Source organism: Equus asinus, chromosome 12, assembly GCF_041296235.1.
Source record: "Equus asinus isolate D_3611 breed Donkey chromosome 12, EquAss-T2T_v2, whole genome shotgun sequence".
NCBI lineage: Eukaryota > Metazoa > Chordata > Mammalia > Perissodactyla > Equidae > Equus > Equus asinus.
In genome coordinates this window covers 35,453,723-35,477,921 of record NC_091801.1, presented here as the reverse complement: position 1 = coordinate 35,477,921, position 24,199 = coordinate 35,453,723, and the positions used below count along the sequence as shown (strand labels likewise).

Sequence of the window (24,199 nt, the reverse complement as noted above, 5' to 3'; positions counted from 1 at the left end):
TATTTATCAATGGATAAATCCTTTCCTTAAAAGAATCACAGTAATTTCCCTTATTAATTTTAAAATGGACACAAATCTTTTCAATGAGCTGATAGAATTAAATTCAAAAATACAAATAGAAGTACCAAAAAGATATTTGCTACTAGATACATTTTTTAACTAAATCCATGTATTTTTAGTGACCTACTCAAATAGCAGGACTTCTTATGTAACGTGAATTTTAAAAGCCTGCACAAGCTGTAAACGTTAATTAGTTTGTATTTTTTATCTCTAAACAATATTTGTTATTACTATCATCTACAGAAAAATCTCCCAAAATTGTGACTCTTTCTTCATGAACTCTGAATACATATCAAGGGTGTAACAAAAACCAGACATAATGAATGAAATTTGTACATACCTTTCACTTAATGTTTCCAAACCAACAATATTTAAATTGAACAATAAAGTAATGATTTACATAGATGAAACTTTACAAAATAATACTTGATTTTCTACATTGATAGTCAAGTTTAAATTCTTACCAATACTTCAACATCTGTCTCCAAAGTGAATCTTTCTTTTGATTCCATCTGATAACAATGTTCCTTCTCATTCTGGTTCAAGTAAATCTGGTCCCCTTAAGTTCAGGTACTACTTTTCTTGACTAGTAATACTTTCGCCTGGCCAGATGAATTTTTCTTTGAACCATTTCCCAAACCTACTTCTTCTGTGACAATTATTCTCAACTGGCTAACATTAGTGCTTCATCAGTTGTATTTGAAAAACCAGTGAAAATCAAGTGAGCTTAGGTCAAAATATAAAATTACTATTGAGTTTTCCTACAGTTTTAATTTCCGTTTGATTTATTCAACAAAAGTTTTTTGCAAGGCAGTGTATTAGGAGGTATAAGGAGTTCAAGATATCTAAGATAGAGACTTGCCCTTGAAGATTTTATAAATCCTGGTAGGATATAAGTGAATAAAATTAAAAACAGATTTAATGCCTCAGTTATAGTTCCTATGTCCCAATTAAGCTGAAATAAATTGGGGAGATTATAAAAATACTGATCAAACACATTTTGAATATGTTGGGTTCAAATTTCAGAAGTTGCAAAAATACAAATAGCACTGTCATTTTATTTCAGATATACATCATAATTCTCCTAAACCATACCTGATAAGACTGAAGTTTTCAGATATCCATCAAGGCTGGGTAGAATGTCCTTATAATAGGGCTGAATTACATGTTTGCAGATGTAACCTGACCATTCTTCTAGAGCATTCAGGCCTACTTCCGCCAATGGAGTATAGCTCAGGCCCAGTTTAAAAGCCATCTATATGTTAATACAAACAAGGTAAACTGAAATGGAGAATTTAAGATTTAAAGAAAAAAACACCAATTAATTGTGGTTTCTAATGAATAAACCTTTGTACTGCCAGAGCACCAGACACTGCTGGAGGCAAGGTCATTATTAGGAAAACAAGCACTACCAATCTACATGGTTGGTATTACACTGCAGACTTTCAACATATGCAAGGTTTAATCCTCCCATCTACCTGTAAGGGAAGCTCAGAGAGGCCAAGCCAGGTGTCCCAAGTCCCAAAGCTACTAAGTGGCAGAAGCAGAACTTGAACCAGACCAGGGGTGTCTGATGGGCAAGCACCTGCTGTGATTGCCAGAGCAAGACCTTGATTTTTCCATGTTTTCTAGGAAGCATAACATTGTGTGAAGAAATGGATTTGCTCAAGACAACGCTTCTACCTGCAATGCAGGAACGTAGGCTCTAACATCAAGTTCAATGATGTCATGAGGCAGGGACAGAATAAAGGTCAAACAGGAGGCCAAAAGTTCATCTTTGTATTGCTTCATTTTAATTGATACCTTAACAAGAAAGAAGAAGAGAAAGATAGCACTGTGTACCTGAATAGAGTCTACAATTTGAAAATCAACTAAAAAATATTTACCATATTCTCAAGTATGAAAAATGATCATGTAGCCTTTATATGATATGGACATGTTCATTTACAAATGAAGCACTGATCTCCAGGAAAAGTTCATTTGTTGAAGCAATTAATTCCCATTATATGAAAAAGCTAAAGAATCTATTAATTTTGAGTTGTCATCACTCAAATTATTTTAAGAAAACTCAAGGGATTTTTGAAGCATAAGGATTTCCCTTGTTAGTGTTTTTTAATCCCTTAATTCCAATCTGGATTAAACAAACCAATTTTTAAGTAATTACATTATTTATGATCACTAGGATTTTATTTTCAACATACATTCATTTTTAAATAACCCATGATAAATCATTTAAAAATTACCTCTTTACTAAATTTTGCAACCAAAGCAAAGCAAGAATACTTTTCTAGGTCCTCAGGAGACTGTTTCTGACTCTTTGGACCAACTCCCTGTTGAATAAAACAGTAAATTAGTACAGTGAACAATAATCAGGTAATTCTGTGTCCTAATCCAGCAGTTCCCAGCCTTTCTTCCAAGGGGTGAATCAGCGTTCACTTTGCCAAGCTCTTGTGCAGAGGGGAAGGAATATTGGCTCTGAAAACAATTCAGGCAGAGGCCAGCGAAAAACAGAGCATGAAGTGGGAAGTAGATGGCTAGTCAAAAGCCACAGGCCTGGCTAAGTCCATTCCCCCTTCCTCAGATTCCATTACATACACCTATGAGAGGAGAGATCTGCTCACCCTGTATTAACCAGTCAGACTGCTCCAGACTGACTGGAACCTTAGGTACACTAATCTAGCTATTGCCAAACTTCACTAGCCACAGAGCACCTGGGTGGCCTGTTAGCACAGACTACTGAACCTTGCCCAGAACCTGAACCCAGAGTTTCTGATTAGATAAGTCTGGAGAGGGCATGAGATCTCCCAAGTAATGCTGGTGCTGCTAGTCCTAGGACCACACTTTGAGAATCTCAGTTAATCTAACATAATTAGCCAGGTACTTGTAAATCAGAACAGAAAATGCTAGTAGTTAACTTTTTAAGAGTGTCATTGAATTGCCATTCACATTATCAGTTTTTAAAAATACAGATAAAATTAGATCTTAAAATTGCAATATGCTATAATCTCCTATTTTATAATGTACTTATACATGCTCACGCAATCTAAAAAAAACAGGAATATTCAATCCTCCAAAAAACACTTACTTCAAAATACTTCATTTTCTTGGCATTTCTCACAGCAACAGAAAGCAATTTGTAAAAACCACTGATGAGTGGTAACCGTGTAGACTGCAAAATTAATTCATACGCAAATGAGTAAACCCATGGCTCAAAAAATTCTACATGTTTCTCAGGAAGAATCTCTCTGTAAAAACAAATTAAAAGCTTAATGCAGAAACTTTTATCATATTAATATTTTTATTCAGCTATGAAATTATGAGAGACATAATCAAACAGGTCTACTATTCCATTACATAACATTTTCAGGTACATCTATATTCCTTTTATTCCATACCTGAGGATATTTTAAATATAAAAATAATGATAATTTTAAGTTGGTACATTTAGATATACTTTAGGTTCATGAAAGCGATAGCTAAGTCTTTTGCTATTTCATTTCTTACGTATATTTAAGTGATTTTCCTATATTATAGGAATATAACAGCCAACAATTGATAATTTTCACTCTTAAATAAGAATTTTTTTTTAAATACCTGCAAAATTCCACCAGGTTAATGAAAGCTGAAAAATCTTTAGGTTTAGCAGGGTGCAAGTTAGCCGCTGGATCTGAAGTCGGGATCACCCAAACACCAGTAGCTTCAGTTTCATCCTTAAAAATTAATTGTACCAAAACAAACAGTATACGATTCAATCACACAGTCATTCAACAAATAACTGACTAACTGACTTCACAGTCAAGGCCTGATGCTATGAGGAAGAAACGCAAAAGTGAGAAAAGAACAGATGGGTCCTCAAGAGCTTACAGTTTGATAAAAATGATGGAAAATAAGAGAACACATGGGAAGTGAAAAAAGAATAGTACAAACACATGGGGGGGGGGCATCATTTCTTGAAGGAGCTAGCAATGACGCCTTGACAGAGGTAGGATTTCAAAACATAGAAAGTATCAATAGCGACTTGGAGTTTTCACAGTAAGAAACAGAAGAATAACAGTACTATGTAATATTAACAATATTAACATATTAAGTTGGTGTTATCAAATACAGAGAGAAATGTTAAGCAAGTAGTTAGAAATACAGACTAGAAGCTGTAAAGGAGGATAGGGCTGGAGACTGGCTTTATTTGGCAAGTGCTAACAGAGCTGACAGTTGACCTGTTGGAATTAAGCAAGAAGGGCAGGAAACAAAAGAGAACAGAAAACAAGAGAAAGAAAATGCAAGGGAAGCCCCTGAAAACAAGAAAATGATAAAGACATGTGTTCTCAGAAGCAGGTTTGTTGGCTGACATAGTTCCAGTAAGTCTCTTTTGGCAAGTTTTTTAATGAAGTTATTCTAGACATACACAAAGCATAAAAAGCAATAAAACATACATTGGTGTTCCCATTAACCAGCAGAAAACATTGAACATTACGAATGCAATAAAGTGATGTGACAAATGGCCTTTTCCTGTTTCCTTTATCCTCTGCATATCCTCCCCATTATTTCTTGTCTAACTCCACAGTTTTGCAGTAGAAGTACCTATGCACTAACTCTAACAAGCATAACCTAGTCTAAAAAAAAAAATCATGAGGCTCAAAAGTAAACTAGATGTTTCCCAGTGGAACTCAAGCTCTTCGACATTAGTTCTATTATCATAGTGTTTTTTATCAAAACTCCTCAGACAAGAGTAGAACACTTTCTAGCTGGCAGCCTTAAGCTATGATTTATCTTTCACCCAGGCCAGGAAAACTGGGTACAGAAAAAAGGGAGGATGTGTTATTCCTTTTCTGTCTCTTGTCTATATTCTACTATCTCAAGAACACATTTAATACTTTTCACCCAGAGTTAGAGTTTCCTTAGCTTTCCCTATCCTACTGCAAAAAGTCACCTCCACACAAAATAAGATTTGAGTCTTTACTATTGCTAAGGAATGAGTAGCAAGACTAGTAAACAGTAAATAACTTTTCAAAAAGGCTGTTTTAACATATTAAACATATAAATTACTTTTTGAATAATCTAGTGATAACATTTTCTACACATTAGGCTATTCAAATGGAAAACTATCAACAACACATATTAACGGTGAAGAAACCAATTTCCTGCAATATGCCACAAATGTACTATTTTAACCTGAATATTTATATGCAAAGAGAGACGGTATAAAAATGATGAAAACTTATTATTGACAAAAACTTCTAACCTCTTGCTCCCCAACATTCTGTTTTTCTAGTGTAAGATCCAATTTCTCAACAATCTTCAAAACTGATTTTACAAATTCATCATACAGCAAACGATTCAGACTATGAAGGGAGGAATTCACAAAGAGAAATGCTTCATCTGCTAAAAGAGAATCCTTTAAATAAAGCAAAACAATAAACTTCAAACTTTGTACAAAAAAGTATCAGTATGAGTATTAAATAAGCATCAGATGCACAAAGATGTACATGCATATTTAGATACTATGGAAACTTTTACGTAAACTATAGCAGACTTACGTGGAAGTTTTCAAGCTGCAAAATGTAGACACCGTCCTAAATTATTAGGACAATATCTTTTCAGTCAGATACGACTTATCCAATCATGTAACAAATACTTCACTAAGTACACAGTAGTGAATGAGAAGATGTAGGCTAATGCTTCTCAAATGATTTTCCCCAATTAATTCGTATATGTGTACACCCACATATCTATGCTATACACACACATATGTATTATGTTGTGCATACAAACATATATACATAAATGCATACATACATATGGATGAATTTCTATCTACCCTCAAGATGCATTTAAAAGTATCAATATCATTTCTTTAAAAGTGAAACTATTCCACCAGTCTAAAACTATAGACCAATTACTTGGCCTTTACTTAGTCAAATACTCTATGGAACTTAACCTGAAAATATACAGATACCTAACATCATACATAAGAAAGAGATATTTTAGGTAAAGTTACTAATACTGCTATACTATCTTACCTCAACAAAAAAGAACTAAAAACTCCTAAGATTTTTCACAGGACAGGAATTATCTGACAAAAATTGCTTTTCCTAGACTATTAACGTTTTGTCAAAGTCTATTTTAAAATAGTGGCCAGCACCTGGCTTCAAGTAGACATTAAAGAAACATGTGATAGAAATATGTCAGGCAGAGGCACTATCCTAATCATAAACGATGTAAATAATAGCTGTGCACCAATCTTCTTCATACCTATTAAATCAATTGGATTTATCTTCATCTTTAACAAGTAAAAAGAGAATAGCTCTTCCATGGTGATAATACTACTATGTTTTTGTTACCTAAGAGGCTGGATCTCTTAGAAAGAACAACTTAGCATCAACTATACTGCACTGAGACACTTCAAGCTAAGATAAGGACGCAGCTACAGCACTTAATTAATTTTAAATGACTTCTATGATTTTGCTCCTTTTAATCGTTTTTTTCCTAGTCTCAACTTTAACTATCTTAACTTACACTTTTTAAATTTTTTATTACTTGAAGTACTTTAAACAATTATTAAAAGTTAGTAAAACATAATTCTGAAATAAGTAAGTCTTAACTGTAAAACTATGGTGACTAATAAAGAGGAACTAGGGTACTTTTATGGCTTTAAAATTGTCATTTTTACCATCATCTGGTCACAGCTCAGGAGATATCTAAAAAGATCCAAATAGTCTTTGTATGTGGGCATTTTCCATTTGCCAGTTCTAGCTTCTTCTGATGTATGATAGTCTTCGGATTCAGACCCAGCACCCTAGGCAGGAAGACAACATACCAATATTTACTGATAGATTTATAAACTAAACACTGATGCTAGAAATTTCTGATTTTCAGAATTTTTAAGCTATAAGAGCCACCAGTAGGAGACTGTAATTTGATTGAAGAAGATAGTATATTATGAAAGCATAATAAAAAAGCAAGTCATGACATTTCTAATTGGGACTAAAACAGTAATGCACTAACAAATATTTCAAAACAATACAAAAGGAATGTGTTATAAATCATTTATCTCACTTTCTTACACAGGTCAATCTCTCATCTCATGCTATTTCCTGAAACTTCAAGTAACTCCTGTAATACATCTAAGTATTTTGTCCTAGAGTTTCAAGAGAGAAAATGTTGTTTTTGTAAAAATGTGTACACAATAGTAAAGTTATGTTTAAAGATGTTTCATAACTTAGGGGAAGGTTTTTCATCTGGAAAAATACAGAGGTATTACTTCCTACATTTTTCAAAATGTCACAGCTAAAAACATGACTAACAACTAAAAAGGCCACTTTTGCATATTTACAAACTAAAAAGCCCAGCAACATTTCTAACTCACAGTGACAAAAGATTAATTTTCAAATAACTAGATTCAGAATTTACCTTTTGAAAGACGACTGGTTTAGAACATATTCTAATTAAACCTTGATGCACTGAAAAAAGAAAATGAAAACAAAAATGTAGGAAACACTGAAAAATACAACCACTCAACAAAAATGACAGCCATTATTTTTTTTAATATAACTTTACCTCTCAATTTTTTCTCTAATTTGTTAATATCTTTGGTTTTAAATTTTGAACTATTAAGATTCAGACGCAAAAGAAAGAGAAGAAAGCATGGAAAAGGGAGATTTGGGTCCATCAAAAAATTAGTTCTCCAAAATGCATCAAAAGATACAGAAGAATTTGGCAACCAGATGTTCTTTATCTGCATCAAACAACATGTTAAGAATTCATTATTCATCACCGTAGAAACAAGAGTGAATTCCAGACTTACCCACAGTACTAATGCAATTCCAGAGAACTGGTCCCTTTTCTGCTAAGGCTAGGAAAACTTTCACTATGGCTCTACAACACACCGGCTGCATTTTTGGACTATACTGTGGGAAGCTGTCTATCTGTACCACCATGAGATGTTCCAGAACCGGAGTATACACCTCAGGAATCTATGAGAAATGGAGAGCAAACTAAAGTTAGGGGAAGAAATAAATAAATATAGGAATAATAAGAATACTTAAAGTAACTACAAGTCGATTAGATACATATTAGATAGATGAAAAAACTAATCTGCTAATCAGTTTAACATTTATTATTGTGACTGTATTAAAAAAATCAGAATAAAAATGTCTGACTGAGGGGGCTGGCCCTGTGGCTAAGTGGTTAAAGTTCTGCACTCTCCACTTCGGTGGCCCAAGTTGGCAGGTTTGGATCCCAGGAGCCAGGAGACCTACTCCACTCATTGGCCATGCTGTGGAGGCATCCCACATACAAAGTAGAGGAAGATTGGCACAAATGTTAGCTCAGGGCTAATCTTCCTCAAGAAAAAAGAGGAAGATTGGCAACAGACGTTAGCTCAGAGCAAGTCTTCCTCACCAAATAAATAAATAAATAATAAATTCTTATTTAAAAAAAAAAATGTCTGAATGATACCTAAGGTGTAATTCTACCCCAGGCAGCAATCTTAATCTTTTAGAAAGACAGAGTAACAAATAATTTTTCCTGCTTTGGGTAACAAAAATTCAAGTTTCAAGACAACAATTCTATTGACACAAAACACTAACTAAAAATGTCACCCAGGGGCCAGCCTGATGGCACAGCAGTTAAGTTCACATGTTCTGCTTCAGCGGCCTGGGGTTCTGCGGTTCGGATCCCAGGTGCGGACATGGCATGGCTTACAAGCCATGCTGTGGCACATGTCCCACTTATAAAGTAGAGGAAGATGGGCATGGATGTTAGCTCAGGGCCAGTCTTCCTCAGCAAAAAGAGGATTGGCAGCAGATGTTAGCTCAGGGCTAATCTTCCTCAAAAAATAAATAAAAATAAATTAAAAAATGTGACCCAGATCACAATGGTGCCTGTACTGAATGCATACAACTCATATGACCCCATTAAGTTATTTGAAGAACTGAGATTAAATAGTTTAAATTGTGCTCAGTGTAATTAACCATTTCACTTACTGTATCAAGGTAAAGCAAGACACTTGCAACAGATTGGAGGAAACTGGGCATCTGGTAAATATGGTCATCAACAGTATCTGTCTGGGTGAGGAACAGCTGCTTGCAGCGCTGAATGAGCTCTATGTACATGAAGTCAACATCTTTTGCATTTATAACCTTGCAAGGCTTTAGGAAAGGTAAAACAAAAGTCTTTATCAATCTTAACAATGTCAAAATAATGATATTTAAGGTGTTGTGTTAAGCCACACAATTATAAATTGAATATTAACAAGCTTTTTAATGGAAAAGAAATACAGATATAAAATACAGCATATCTTATAAAGATGCTTTTTAAAATAATCTGTAATTACATTCTAAATATTTATTCATACCCAAAACATCTACTGATCATCAGCTATATTGTAGGCACTATTTAGATAGTAGGTATCAAAGACAAATGAGACGTAGTCCCTGCCCCAACGAGGCTAGCTGCGCAGAGGAAGAGACTGAGAACTCAACTCAGTTGGAATCCACTAGTACACCACGTTGCACCCTACACCCAGAGACACCTTTATAACTCACATATCTGATAAAGCTACTACCCAACTTCAGATTCCCCAAAGGTTTCTTCAGGCTTCAGATGTAGTCTAGCCTCCTTGAGGATCTGACTGCTTTATCATTTTAGAGTCCTCTCCCTTCTTCCTTTTCTGTCACACTCTAGCTACACTGCGGACTTATCTAACCACAGTGAACAAGGTGAAGTTGGTTAGACCATACTAGTATATAAAGTTGAAAAGTCCAGGCTCTCATTTACCTCTGAGCCTTCTCACATACTGTTTCTTCTGCCCTAAGTATATTTAAAGGTGTCAAAAGAGACGCATGGAGATGAAGATTTAAAAAAAAACAAGGGAAAGGGAGAATTTGGAAACAAATGCGTAAATATCGGAGGTGGAATGAGTAGTAAGAGTGGAAGGCTGGAAAGAGGGACTCTCTTTCCCTGAAACAGGGGAGAAGACATTGATGGGCAGATTTGCAGAAAGAGAGGTGGCAAGTGATAGTCTCTGTAAAGTAGAAGTCATAGAGATCCATTAAAAGGGAAATAACAAATGCTATTCTCAATATTTTTAAATATACCTGTCAAAAGAATTCTTTTTAACATGTGGAGTGATATCAACTACAATTTTATCTCATAAGATAAGCATAAGGGACAGCATAGCATAGTAGAAAAACAAAGTATTTCTACACTTCAGACTTGAATTTACGTTTTGGTTCTGTCAGTTATTAACTATGTGTCCTTTGAGAAGTTACCTAATTTCTCCGGGTCTCAGTTTCCTCATCTGTAAAGTGAAATAATACTCCTAAAAGCACTTAAGAGAGTTATGACGATTTGAGATAATACACATACAGAATTACAGTAAATAGCAAGCACTGAAAAAACAAGTTGAGAGCAAATAACAATATTCTCAGAAGTGTAAGATACTATTTAAAAATGCGATAAATTATGTTCCTTTAAACACTCAAATGAAATTAAAAAGATTAAGAGTAAACTAAGGAGTCATACGCCTGCAAAAAGTCCATATCCACGAATTGCAATTGATAAATCCTTGCTATTTGAATCCATGTTCCTGATGATTCCATAGAATTGCTCCATAAAGTACTGCAGCTTATTCTTATGCCTTTCTGCATCTTTTGCCACCATAAAAGAAACCTGCAATTGCATAATATTTACTTTTTAGAAACAAAAGCAAATGTTTACTTTTTGGAAAACAAAGAAATCTATACAAATGTGAGAAGGCTAGAATTGCTTAATTAAATATTATCAACATGTTGTTATAGTTCCATACAATTGCTTTTAGTCATAAAGAACCATTGTTTCGATCTGCTGAGTTTCCATCAAGTTCAAAAGAGACATTCTCTTAAATGAGACTTTATTATATGTGATGTGTCTTTCCCAGAGATAGGGACTGAAAGAGACCAGGACAATGCAGGAAAACATATGCACAAAAGAGGTTTTTTGTTTCTTGAGTTTTTTTCAAAGATTTTATTTTTCCTTTTTCTCCCCAAAGCCCCCCAGTACCTACTGAATAAAAAAATAAAAGTTTCTTTCCCAAAGGAGTAATGTTTAAATTTAAAAATACACATACAATAGTCAAAACAATAATGGCAAAGAAGAAAGAAGCTGGAGGACATCCACCACCTAATTTAAAGATTTTAATAAGCTAGAGGAGTCAATGAGTGAGGTACTGATATAAGGACAGACACAAAGGTGAATGGAACAAGGAGTCCACAAACAAACCCACACTCATATGGCCCACTGATTTTTAACAAAGGTACCAAGGTCAATGGGGACAAAAAAGTCTTCAGCTAATGGTGGTCAAACCAAAAGCTGGGGGGAAAATATCAACTTCAATTCCTACTTCACACCATACACAAAAACTGATTCAAAATGGATTATAGACCAAAGGGCTGGTCCGGTGGTGTAGTGGTTAAGGTTGCACACTCCGCTTTGGCAGCCCAGGGTTCACAGGTTCGGATCCTGGGCGCAGACTTACATACCACTCATCAAGCCATGCTGTGGAGGCATCCCACATACAAAAGAGAGGAAGACTGGCACAGATGTTCGCTCAGGGACAATCTTCCTCAAGCAAAAAGAGGAAGACTGGCAACAGATGTTAGCTCAGGGCCAATCTTCTTCACCAAAAAAAAAAAAAAAAAAAAGGATTATAGACCTAAATGTAAATGCTCAAACTATAAACTACAAAACTCCTTGAAGAAAACTAAGAAGAAACCTCTGCAATCTAGGATAGGCAAACAATTGTCAAGGAGGACACAGAAAGGAAGAGCCAGGTAGAAAACTGGTAAAATGCACTTATCAAACTTTAAAACCTCTGCTCTTTGGAAGAGTCTGCTAAGAAAATGAAACGGCAAGCCACAGAAGAAAATTATTTGCATTATCTATAGAAAAGAACTTATATCCAAATTATATAGAGAACTCTTACAACTCATTAATAAAAGACATATAACCTAATTTTTTTTAAGATTTTTATTTTTTTCCTTTTTCTCCCCAAAGCCCCCTGGTACATAGTTGTATATTCTGTTGTGGGTCCTTCTAGTTGTGGCATGTGGGACACTGCCTCAGCGTGGCTTGATGAGCAGTGCCATGTCTGTGCCCAGGATTCAAACCAACGAAACACTGGGCCACCTGCAGCAGAGCGCGCGAACTTAACCACTCGGCCAGGGGCCAGCCCCCCATATAATCTAATTTTAAAATAAGCAAAATATCTGAATGAATACATCACAAAACAGATATAAGAATGGCTAATAACCACAGGGGAAAAAGATCATCATCCATACTCCTAGGGAAATTCAAATTAAAACCACAGTAGGGTAACAATATACACCGATTAGAAGGGCTACAATTAAAAAGACCAACAACAGTAGTGTTGATGTGGGTAGGGGTGACTGGAACTCTTATGCATTGCTAGTGGGAATGGAAAATGGTGCAACAAGTTTGGAAAGGGGTTAGCAGTGTCTTGTAAAGTTAATATATATCTACCTCGTGACCCAACAATTCTACTCCTAGGTTTCTATCAAGGGAAATGAAAACATATGCCCACAAAAATACTTGCTCATGAATGTTCTTAGCTGTTTTATTTAAAACAGCTCAAAACTGGAAATAACCCAAATGTCCATAAACAAACCATGGCATATCCTTATAATGAAATACTATCTGCACCACAGTTCAGATAGGTCTTCATGGACTACCATGGGAATGTAATCACCATTTACTTATAACACTGCTTCAGATAAAACTTCTGTTGTGACTCTTCAGTATTTTCGGGTCTTTGTGGACTAGCTTCTGAATTTAACCACCATTTCTAACACTGCTCTAGACAAAACTTTTGTTGTGAATCTTCAGTATTTTCCATCATAGCCAACCCAAAGAGTCTGATTCCATAACACCTAGCCTGAACAGCAGGAATTTCCAGATACCTTTGGACGCTCAGAACTACAATCACAAGCACATTCTCCTTAGCTAATTGATAACACGTTTTCAAACTTACAGGTTCAAATTCTGCAACCACACCCCATCTAGATGGAAAAAACACAGGGGAAACAGGCTCTCTTTGCTCTTGATGTAACAGGAAACACAAGTATCTTATCTTAACATGCCAGCTGATCCTTACCTCCCAGGAGATGAGTGCCCTCACCTCCACCAGGCTGCCCCCAAAGCAAAGGAGCCCTGGCCTCTCAGCTCTCCTTTCCTTCCATCTCCTCATTGCTACTTCTTCTGTCCATTAGACTTGCCCCAATCTTGGCTCTGAGGCCCTGATCACATCTGGCATCTTCCTAGCTTTCTTCTAGTTGTGCTGCTACCCATGCAGCTGATCAAGAAACAAGCTTCCTTCTTTAAATACTACAAAAGCTAATGAATCAACTTTTATTCATTTCCCAAATGTGCATGCAAAAGACTGGAATTTAATTTTTTGCATGGAAAAAATACTTTTAAATGCAAGTTGAATTTGTAGTACCTGTTTCAGAAAAGACTCCAGAGCTGAATGTGCGGCTTTTTTCAATTCTATGTTTGTATGGCCACACCATTTTGACAGCACTTCAAACAAAGAAACGTAGTTCTCCAAAAGGCAGGTGCTAAATTGAGATGCATGCAGGGTAAATAAGCATAAACCAGCTGCAATTGCAAAAATTGTTATATTTACAATAGGAAAACAAAAGGCAGAACAAAGAACTATGTTAAATTTAAACTATGTTAAAATTAAAACTGGTGATGAAGATCCAGTATCATTACACAACAAGGATCTAGGGACCCTGTAAGAGCTCTGATGCCACCAACTTCCATTTGAATTAACAGGCCCACGATTTGGCCACTAACCCCCAAAACAAAGCTCAGAAGAAGGATCAGGATTTATTTAGATAAAGTCAGAATCAAATAATCTGGATCCCCTGAAAGATGCTCTAAAGTAATTTTTTGTTAAATCATGTAATCTAAGTGTGCCCATCTCAACCAGGGTTTGTGTGCAAAAAGTGCAAAGTTTCCAAAAGCCTCCTTATAAATAATTGCACATGAATCACAGATGTTATCACGCTTACTTTCATTTGTAATTTAAGCAAAAGTTTACGTAAGACTTTAATAATCTGAAATATTCTATCTCATTAAACATAGAATCTCACCTAAGGGCACCGCATATCTCTTCAGATCAATCTATTTAAAAAAAAAAAATTTACCATCAATGTTTGACAATCACAAGTCTCAACTATAAAAGAATTAGAGTGATATCAATCCTACCTGAGGACGAATTGCCTTTAACGCAAAATCAAAAATCTCCCTTGAAGTCTGGGGATCTGGGAAAAAACCAAAAAGAAGCCTCTGTTACAAATCATAACAGTATCATCTAACAAACTTCACAAAGGACATTATAACTAACAGCTTTATTTCAGACAGCTTGACATCTATATTGACCCAACAGTCTCCTGTGAATTAAGGAGTAACATCTTCTGTCTTTTTTCTTTACTGAGGAAGATTGTCCGTGAGCTAACATCTGTGCCAATCTTCCTCTATTTTGTACGTGGGTCGCTGCTACAGAGTGGCTGCCGACAAGTAGTATTAGTCCATACCCAGGGACCAAACCCGGGCCGTGAAAGCGGAGCATGCTGAACTTAACTACTAGGCTAAGGGCCTGCCCAAGGAGTAACATCTTCTATCACTGGATTCAGCTAGAGAACTGCAAGTTATTACTGCTGCACAGTTATTACCGCAATAAAGCAGAAAGAAAATCTGGAACAACAAAGACATGGGGGTAAATCCCAACTCATCACTTACAAGCACTGTTCGATAATCTCTCAGAGCCTCAGTTCTCTTATCTGTAAAAAGGGACACTACATACCTTTTTTTTAGAGTTGTTTGGAGGATTAAACAAGGCCAAACACATTAGCTTCCCAATACGCCCAGGCATTTATTCAACAGAGTATATGCTAAATTATTATGGGAATATGATTCTCAACCTTAGTAAATTTATTACCTAAAACGGAAGATAAAACAAGTGCACAACTATAATCTGAGGCTGTCATCTTGGCCTGAATGACATCACGATTATTTGTGTCTCCCAGCAGTGTTCACCACAGCTGTCCAGATATCATACTTTCTTCATCACCCAGTTCTCTGCCCTTGAAACAGTGACTTGCAAATAGCAGAGGCTCAAGCACTGATTGCTTTGATTGCCAGGATTGATACATTTGAAAAAGAGGCCAGATGTGACAGAAGATAGAAGGAGAAGGGGTCAGAGAGGGCTTAAGACAAGAGAACTATCAGCATGTTTATAGGATAAGGCCATAAAAGAGATGCAAAAAAAGCTACTTTGGAATTCAATACAAGGAGACATTTCTTCTGGCTGTGACTATTTAAGACAGGCTTTACAGACAAGGTAGCACTTGAGCAGGGCCTAAAAGAATAGGTATTAGCTGGGGAAAAGGTCATTCTGATACAAAGTGCCAGTGTCAACACAGGTGTGTGGACAAGGGTACCAGGCACTTGTCAGTACGCAGCTGGTCAGCAATGAGTGGACTTGGTGAACAGTGAGGCCCAGGGATTCAAGGGCCTGAGCTCTCACTAGTGGAAATGGACACTATCCTGGCCTTCATGCCTTCCCCAGGCTCTGTCTCCCACTATCCACTCTCCTGTGTCCATGTCTCCTTTCTAGTGGACCACTCCCTCTACAAGCATGCTCTTTTACCTATTTTTTCACTGTGGTAATTATGACAAAATATTTATCATTTTAACTTTGTGGAAGTGTACAATTAATTCACTGGCATTAAATACATTCAAATTGTTGTGTAATCATCACCACTATCTATACCCAAAACATTTTCATCACCCCAACAGAAAGGCTGTACTCATTAAACACTAACTCCCCCTCCCCCCAGCCCCTGGTAATCTCAATTCTACTTTCCATCTCTATGAATGTGCCTAGTCTTACTACCTAATAAGTGGAATCCTACAGTATTTGCAGTTTTGTGACTGGCTTATCTCACTTAGCATAATGTCCTCAAGGTTCATCCATGTCATAGCATGTGTCAGAATTTCCTCCCTTTTTTTTTCCTTCTTCCCAAAGCCCCCCAGTACATAGCTGCATATTCTAGTTGTAGGTCCTTCTAGTTCTGCTATATGGAATGCCACCTCAGCATGGCCTGATGAACAGAGCTAGGTCTGCAGCCAGGATCCAAACTGGCGAAACCCTGGGCCACCAAAGTGGAGTGTGCAAACTTTACCACTTGGCCATGCGGCCAGACCCAGAATTTCCTTCCTTTTTTAAGGCTGAATAATATTCTGTTCTGTGTGTGTGTGTGTGTGTGTGTGTGTGTGTGTGTGTGTATACACACCACATTGTTTATCCATTCATGTGTTGACGAATACTTGGGTTGTTTCTACCTTTTAGCTATTGTGGATAGTGCTACTAGGAACATAAGTGTACAAATTTTTCTACCTGTTTTAAAAACCCTCTTTTATCCACACATCTCCCATCAGCTATACCACATTTCTTTGCTCTCCTCTGTTGTAAGATTTCTCTAAAGGGTTTTCTATAGATGGCCTCCACTTCCTTCCTTTCATTCACCTTGTCTTCACCATACTGCTTCACCTTCAACCGCTCTGTCTGGTTTCTCCTCTGACACTCAATTGAAGCTGCACTTGTTGAGTTGGACCTACTCTGCTGCTCTGTTCTCTCTACATTCAGACTTCCCCCAGAGAAGGCAGCACCACATTCCCTCCCCTAGACTCCCTCCTTCCATCCTTGCCCTAGTCTTTCTGTCTGTGCCCCCTGGCTAATCTTGCTCACGTTCATAGCTTTACATATTATCTCTATGCTGAAGACTTCCAAATTTATATCTTGGGGTCTAATTTCTCCTACAAGATCCAGTCTCACATATGCAACTGCACACTTAACATCTAAGCTTGGGTGTTCCATAGTGTCTACAGTTAAACATGCCCAAAACAAAAAGCCAGGTTTCCGCCTGAAATCTGGTCCTCCTCCATCCCACTCAGCTTAATAATCAGTGCATAGACTTTAGTTGCTCACTCTCACACTCAAGAGCAAAGTCTCTCAGCCCTACACTAAAACATATCTAACAGCAGTCAAGCTATAAAACATCAATTGACCCATACTCATTCCTTATAGAAAAACTATGGCTCCCCATTCCATTTGGAATGAAATCCCAGCTCAGGAGCCCCTCACACACTGACCCCACACCCTGGCCAATCTCATCCCAGGCCCTCTCTTCGTGCCACTGAGCTCCAGACACGCTAGCTCTCTTGAACCCCTATGATCACCACATGCTGCCCAGGCTTGAGGCCTGGGTACTTGCAGGTCCCTCTGCCTAGAGAATGCTCTTCTCAGGTCTTCCCCAGCTAGTTCTTTGCCGTCCTGCAGGCCTTAGCTTCTTGTTTCCTCCTTAGAAAAAACCAGCGGGCTGTGTGCATCCTCCATCTCTCCACACTCCAATATTCCTATTCACTGTACCCAACTTGTTCACAATTGAACCCTGAAACCTGTAATAGCTTATTCATCTGCTTATTGTCTGTCTCCTCCACTAGACTCAGCTCAAGATGGTAGGAACTTGGTGATTCCGGTCACTGAATCCAACACCTAATTAATCACTCATTAGATAGAAGGCACCCAGGAAATAAATACTGTACAAATGAATGGATCAGTATAGTATTTAATGCTTGAAGTCGCATGATCCTGGCATGACAGAAAAACTAGAAATTTTAGCCTCAGACCAAGGCTTAAGTCCCAGTCTTGCCACTTATTGGCTATATTAGTTTCCTATTGTTGCTATAACAAATTATCACAAACTTTGTGGCTTAAAACAATCCAAATTTATTACCATACAGTGGTGGAGGTGAGAAATCTGAAATGGGTCTCAGTGAGCTGGAATCAGGGTGTGAGCATGGCTGTGTTCCTTCCTAAAGGCCCTAAGCGCTGTCTTTTCCAGCTTCTAGAAGACACTCACATTCTTTGATTCATGGCCCCCTTCCATCTTCAAAGCCAGTATGGGAGGTCAAGTCTTTCTTGCATTGCATCACTCCGACATTGACTCCTCTGCCTCCCTCTTCCACATTTAAGGACCCTGTGATCACATGGCCCACCTGGATAATCTCCTTATCTCAAGGTCAGCTCACTAGCAACCTTAATTCTATTGGCAACTTTGATTCCCATCTGCCATGTGATCTAACATATTCACAGTTTCTGAGGATTAGAATGAGGACATCTTTGGAAGCCATTATTCTGCCTACCACACTAGTTGTGTGACTTTGGGCGAGTTACTTAACTTGTCTTAGTTCTAGCTTTCTAAGCTATAAAACAGAGATATTATTACTTATCTTAGAGAGTTATTACAGAAATCTTCCTTGCAACATGTCTCAAATAATCTTTAGCACATGGTAAATGAGCAACAGTGCTATTGTTTTTCTTGAACTATACATGTTCACTGAATGTCAATTAATATGCCAAGCAAATACAAAGACAAATTATTACTGGCCAGCAGGGTCAAGTAACAGAAATAAACATATAACCTGGTAAATTAAAAATACGTTGTAGTAAGAGCTGTAACGGAAGGGAATACAGGAGCTAGAGGAAGTGACTCAGCTCAGGGGAATCACGAAGCCTTCATAAAATGGGTGATCTTTGAGCAAGAACCTGACAGAGTGGGAGGTCAGCAACAGGATAAGGAAGAAACGAGAGAGAAGACAGAGGAAGTGAAATCACACAGAGCTACTCCAATATTCTTAGTAAGAAGCAACAAAGAAGGGGTGAGGAGAAATATTAGGTTGAAACATATGAAATTGCTGTTTTTGAGGGCAAAAATCATTGGATGCTGGCAATTTCTTATGTTTCAACCTAATAAAAGCAAACTCACAGAGGAGGTAAAAAATATTTGTCAATAACTTCAACAAAAATGGTAAGAGAGCAAATAGAGTTTTTTTAAAAAAGAATCTTTCAGGGTTAAAAGTTTTATTTACCTTTTAAAAAGAGATGTATTTCCTAATGCTTATAATGTTCTCATAGCCAGATTATCCTCTAAATCTTTAATTTTGAGATAATATAGCAGAACACTCTTGATAGCTCTGAAGAAAAGTATATTAGACTTTAAAACTGATAGGCAAGGATCTGTATCCTAAGAATAACAAAATGCTGATGAAAGAAATCAAAGACGACTTAAATAAATGGAGAGATATACTGTGCTCATGGATTGGAAAACTCATCATTGTAAAGACGTCAATTCTCCTCAAATATACAGGATTACTGCAGTGACTTTGAAAATCCAAGCAAGGTTTTCTTCAGACACAGACAAACTTATTCCAAAATTTACACAGAAAATCAAAGGCCTTATAATACTGAAAGAATTTTGAAAAAAAAGAATAAAATTGGAAGATTTAACTCTACATGATATTAAGCCTCATGATATAGTTGCAGTTAAAAACACAGTATACTGTTAGCAGGGGGATAGAGACACTGACCAATGGAACAGAGCAGAGAACTCAGAAATAGACCCACACATATATACCCAACTAATTTTTCACAAAGGCGCAAAAACAATTCAGCAGTGATTTGGCAGTGATTTCATGGATATGATACCAAGAGCACAAGCAACAAAAGAAAAAACAGATAAATTCAACTTCATCAAAATAAAGAACTTATGTGCATCAAGGGACACAAAAGAGCGAAAAGGTAACCTATGGAAAGGGAGAAAATATTTGCAAATGATCTATGTGATAAGGAATTGATATCCAGAATATATAAAGAACTTCTATAATTCAACAACAAAAAGGTCAAACAATCTGATTAAAAAATGGGCAAAGGACTTGAATAGACATCTCTCCCAAGATGATATACAAATAGCCAATAAGCACATGAAAAGACATTCAGCATCACCAGTCATAAGGGAAAGGCAAATCAAAACCACAATGAGATACCATTTCACACCTCTTAGGATGCCCATTATCAAAAAATAGAAAATAACAAATATTGGTAGGGATGTGGAGAAATTGGAACCCTTGAGCATCGCTGGTAGAATGTAAAATAGTACAGTCGCTGTGGAAAACAGCATGGCAATTCCTCAAAAAATTAAAAGTAGCTTTACCACATAATCTAGCAATTCCACTTCTAGGTGTATACCCGAATAAATGAAAGCAAGGACTTCAACACATATTTGCACACCAATTTTTCAGCAGCATTATTCACAATAGTCAAAAAGTAGAAGCAACCCAGGTGTCCACTGAGAGATGAATGGATAAACAAAATGTAGTATATCCATACAATGGAATAGTATTCGACCTTAAAAAGGAAATTTTGACGTGTCACAACATGGATGAACCCTGAAGACATTATGCTAAGTGAAATAAGCCAGTCATGAAGTTACACAGTATGAGTCCATTTATACAACCTTGAAATTACAAAGTTTGAGAGGGAGATAGATCAATAGTGGTTGTGGGAGGAGGGGGGCAAGGAAGAGGTGGCTGTGGCTATGAAACAGTAGCCCGAGGAATCTTCGTGGTAATGGACTATTCAGTGGCTTGACTGTGGTGGTGCACACACAAATTTACATGTGATAAAACTGCACAGAAATAAACACACACATGCAAATTCACACACATAAAACTAGTGAAACCTGGGGCCAGCCCAGCGGCTGAATGGTTAAGTTTGCACACTTCAAATCGGCAGCCTGGGGTTTCGCCGGCTCGGATCCCGGGCGCAAACATGGCACCGCTCATCAAGCCATGCTGAGATGGCATCCCACATAGCACAACCAGAAGGACCTACAACCAGAATATACAACTACGTACTGGGGGGCTTTGGGAAGAAAAAGAAAAAGGGAAAAAAGAAAAGGATTGGCTACAGATGTTAGTTCAGGTGCCAATCTTTAAAAAAAAAACTAGTGAAATCTGAATAAGGTCAGTAGACTTTATCAGTCTCATCGCTAGGAGAAAATGGGTGAAGAACATATGGAATCTCTCTGAATTACTTCCCAACACTGCATGTGAATCCAAAATTGGTTTAAAAGTTCAAAAAAAAAACAGGCTGTTCATTTTAGACCTATAGTTTTTGAATAAAGAAAGAAAATCAAGTCAAGTCAAGCAATACCTTCTTCCATGGACTTAGTGAAGTTACACATAAGTGATGACAATCCCTTCAGACACCCTGCCAGAACAGGTAGTTTGGGCTCTCTTACTGTTGATGTCATCTAAAAGAAAAGTTTTAAGAAGATGTCATTAAAACAGAAAAAAAAACCAAATCCATGGAAGCAGAATATCATAAAGTTTATCATACCTGGGACTTAAGTTCACCCAGAAAAGCCCGGAACAGTTGTTCTGAATTACTTATCATCTCACTAGGATGAACTTCACCTAATACTCCTAGGAGCTCATATATTTTTTCTAAAACTGCAAAATAAATTTTAGATAAATGAAGGCCTAAAATTTCATTTAAGTAAAATGACCAAACAAAAATATATGAATAAGAAAATGAGAAGACGCTTAGTTGAAAAGTAATTTCACGATAAGACACACAAAATATCTAGTTTTATGTACTGGAATCTTTTCTGTAAGTTTTACACAAATCTATTCTTATAAACTAAATTACATTTGACATGTGTTGTGAGTTTTCTAGTTAAATAAATCATTTGTAAAGATTAAAATTTTTATAAGCAGAGTCTTTAGACTTTTTTTTGTTTCCACTTTGGTTTATTTTCAGCTAAAAAGATTCATCTGTAAAACATATAAATACCTTGGAAGAGAAAATCTAGGTTTTACACTGATAATTTTTCAAAATTTATTTGTTAAAATATTTTTAAAAACATTTAATGCCTCTCACCTGTATCTGGTATTTTTGTTTTCAAGGCAAGTTCTCCATAGAATTTGGTAAATAATTCTCCAACTCTAAATTCATCCATGAGTCTAGAACTTCTCAAAGTCTGAAGTAACTAAAAGAATGCAAATTAGCATTGACTAAAGAAGAAAATAATGAAAAGTCTTCATCTACCTCAGTGTGTTTGTAACAGCAAAGTTCCAGAACCATGTGTCTCCAGGGGATTTACACTTGTCCTCTCAGAATTCTTATCTAGCCAGATTATCTGGGAGGTAGAGGTTGAGGTGAGTAGTGGAAAAACACAGGGGTTACAAACGGGAAGACAGGGTAGACTTAATTTTACCTTCCCAAGAAACCAAGACCATGACTAGAACCATTCTCTTGGAGGCACTTAAGACAAGGACCAACAAGATCCAAACGAATTCTAAAACAGAAACGCATCTGAGAGAGAGACACAAGTGAGAGTGAGCTCCAGTGACCACTTAAATACAACATAGAGACCTATTTGTACTGCAAGGTTTTAGGAAAAAAATAAGAGACACAATGTAGTGAATTTTGGCAATTCCTCGTAGCAGCAGGTTTTAAGAATAAGGGTAATGAGGACAGTGGAGGAGCAGTAAATTCCTTAGCTATTTTTCCCCTTAATTCCCCTCACAACCCAAAATTCTTCCTTTGCTACCTAGAAGGGTCTGAGAGAAAAACAGCAAGGTATTGTTGGGTGACGGTTGGAAAACGTGAATCTTACCCATCCATCAATATGATTCAAGCCTCTCCTCCAACATCCCTCACCCAAAATATAATCCCAAACTCCAACTGTGTTTTTTAAGTTATACTTTTAATATAAAACACTTGTACTTAGAAATGTAACATTACCTTAATAAGAAGATCTAGGGCCGGAATTTTACATTTGGCAGCTTTATCTTTTGTGTAAACACTGGTACAAGTATTCTAGGTTTAAGAGGAAAGATACCAAAATCATCAATAAGACATAAGAATTAAGACTTAACAATAGCTAAAACTATATCTCTGAGAGGAGCAACCCCAAGATAGGACATAATACAATATTTAGCTCTTAAAAGTCAAACATTAGAGTATACAGATATATAGATTAAAAACTACTGAAAACATTGATAGAATATGCTATGGTGATAATATCAACAATTATCAGAAACACAAAGTACATGGAGACCTCAGCAGGATTAAAAAATGTTACTCCTCAAAAGAAAGTCTCTTCAACAAATGGTGCTGGGAAAACTGGACAGCCACATGAAAAAGAATGAAAATGGGCCATTCTTTTTCACCATTCACAAAAATAAACTCAAAATGGATCAAAGACCTAAAGGTAAGGCCTGAAACCATAAGGCTTCTAGAAGAAAAGATAGGCAGTACACTCTTTGACATCAGTATTAAAAGGATCTTTTCAGACACCATGTCTTCTCAGACAAGGGAAACAATAGAAAGAACAAATGGGACTTCATCAGACTCAAGAGCTTCTTCAAGGCAAATGAAAACAGGACTGAAACAAAAAAAACAACCCACTAATTGGGAAAAAATATTTGCAAGTCATATATCCGACAAAGAGTTAATCTCCATACTATATAAAGAACTCATACAACTCAACAACAAAAAATCAAACAACCCAATCAAAAAATGGACAGGGGACATGAACAGACATTTCTCCAAAGAAAATATACAGATGGCCAATAGGCATATGAAAAGATGTTCAACATCACTAATCATCAGGGAAATGCAAATCAAAACTACACTAAGATATCACCTTACACCTGTTAGAATGGCAAAAATATCCAAAACAAAAAGTAACAAATGTTGGAAAGGTTGTGGAGAAGAAGGAACCCTCATACACTGCTGGTGGGAATGCAAACTGGTGCAGCCACTATGGAAAACAGTATGGAGATTTCTCAAAAAATTAAAAACAGAAATACCATATGACCCAGCCATCCTGCTACTGGGTATCTATCCAAAGAACTTGAAATCAGCAATTCCAAAAGTCCCATGCACCCCTAAGTTCATTGCAGCATCACTTACAATAGCCAAGACGTGGAAACAACCTAAGTGTCCATCAACTGATGATTGGATAAAGAAGATATGGTGTGTATATATATATATATACAATGGAATACTACTCAGCCATAAAAAAGGATAAAAGCATCCCATTCACAACAACGTGGCTGGACCTTGAGGGTATTATGCTAAGTGCAATAAGCCAGATAGAGAAAGACAATCTCTGTATGACTCCACTCATATGTGGAAGTTAAACACATAGACAAAGAGAACAGATTA

The 24,199-nt window shown here is 36.7% G+C and overlaps 1 protein-coding gene across 1 annotated transcript in view; it reads right to left on the bottom strand.

Annotated features, from left to right (window-relative positions):
* The window catches only part of PRKDC (protein kinase, DNA-activated, catalytic subunit), a 216,425-nt gene that overhangs the window by 188,348 nt on the left and 3,878 nt on the right, over positions 1-24,199 (bottom strand). Inside the window, exons 4-21 of the mRNA XM_044744138.2 lie at positions 22,772-22,846; positions 21,905-22,013; positions 21,362-21,474; positions 21,176-21,275; positions 14,326-14,381; positions 14,211-14,241; positions 13,553-13,710; positions 10,582-10,728; positions 9,042-9,206; positions 7,862-8,030; positions 7,468-7,517; positions 6,728-6,853; positions 5,300-5,452; positions 3,655-3,770; positions 3,146-3,305; positions 2,304-2,390; positions 1,744-1,863; positions 1,156-1,315 (exon numbers count right to left, since the gene is read on the bottom strand). Of these exons, the coding sequence (XP_044600073.2) occupies positions 1,156-1,315; positions 1,744-1,863; positions 2,304-2,390; positions 3,146-3,305; positions 3,655-3,770; positions 5,300-5,452; positions 6,728-6,853; positions 7,468-7,517; positions 7,862-8,030; positions 9,042-9,206; positions 10,582-10,728; positions 13,553-13,710; positions 14,211-14,241; positions 14,326-14,381; positions 21,176-21,275; positions 21,362-21,474; positions 21,905-22,013; positions 22,772-22,846 (2,095 nt within the window). The remainder of the gene's footprint in view (positions 1-1,155; positions 1,316-1,743; positions 1,864-2,303; positions 2,391-3,145; positions 3,306-3,654; positions 3,771-5,299; positions 5,453-6,727; positions 6,854-7,467; positions 7,518-7,861; positions 8,031-9,041; positions 9,207-10,581; positions 10,729-13,552; positions 13,711-14,210; positions 14,242-14,325; positions 14,382-21,175; positions 21,276-21,361; positions 21,475-21,904; positions 22,014-22,771; positions 22,847-24,199) is intronic.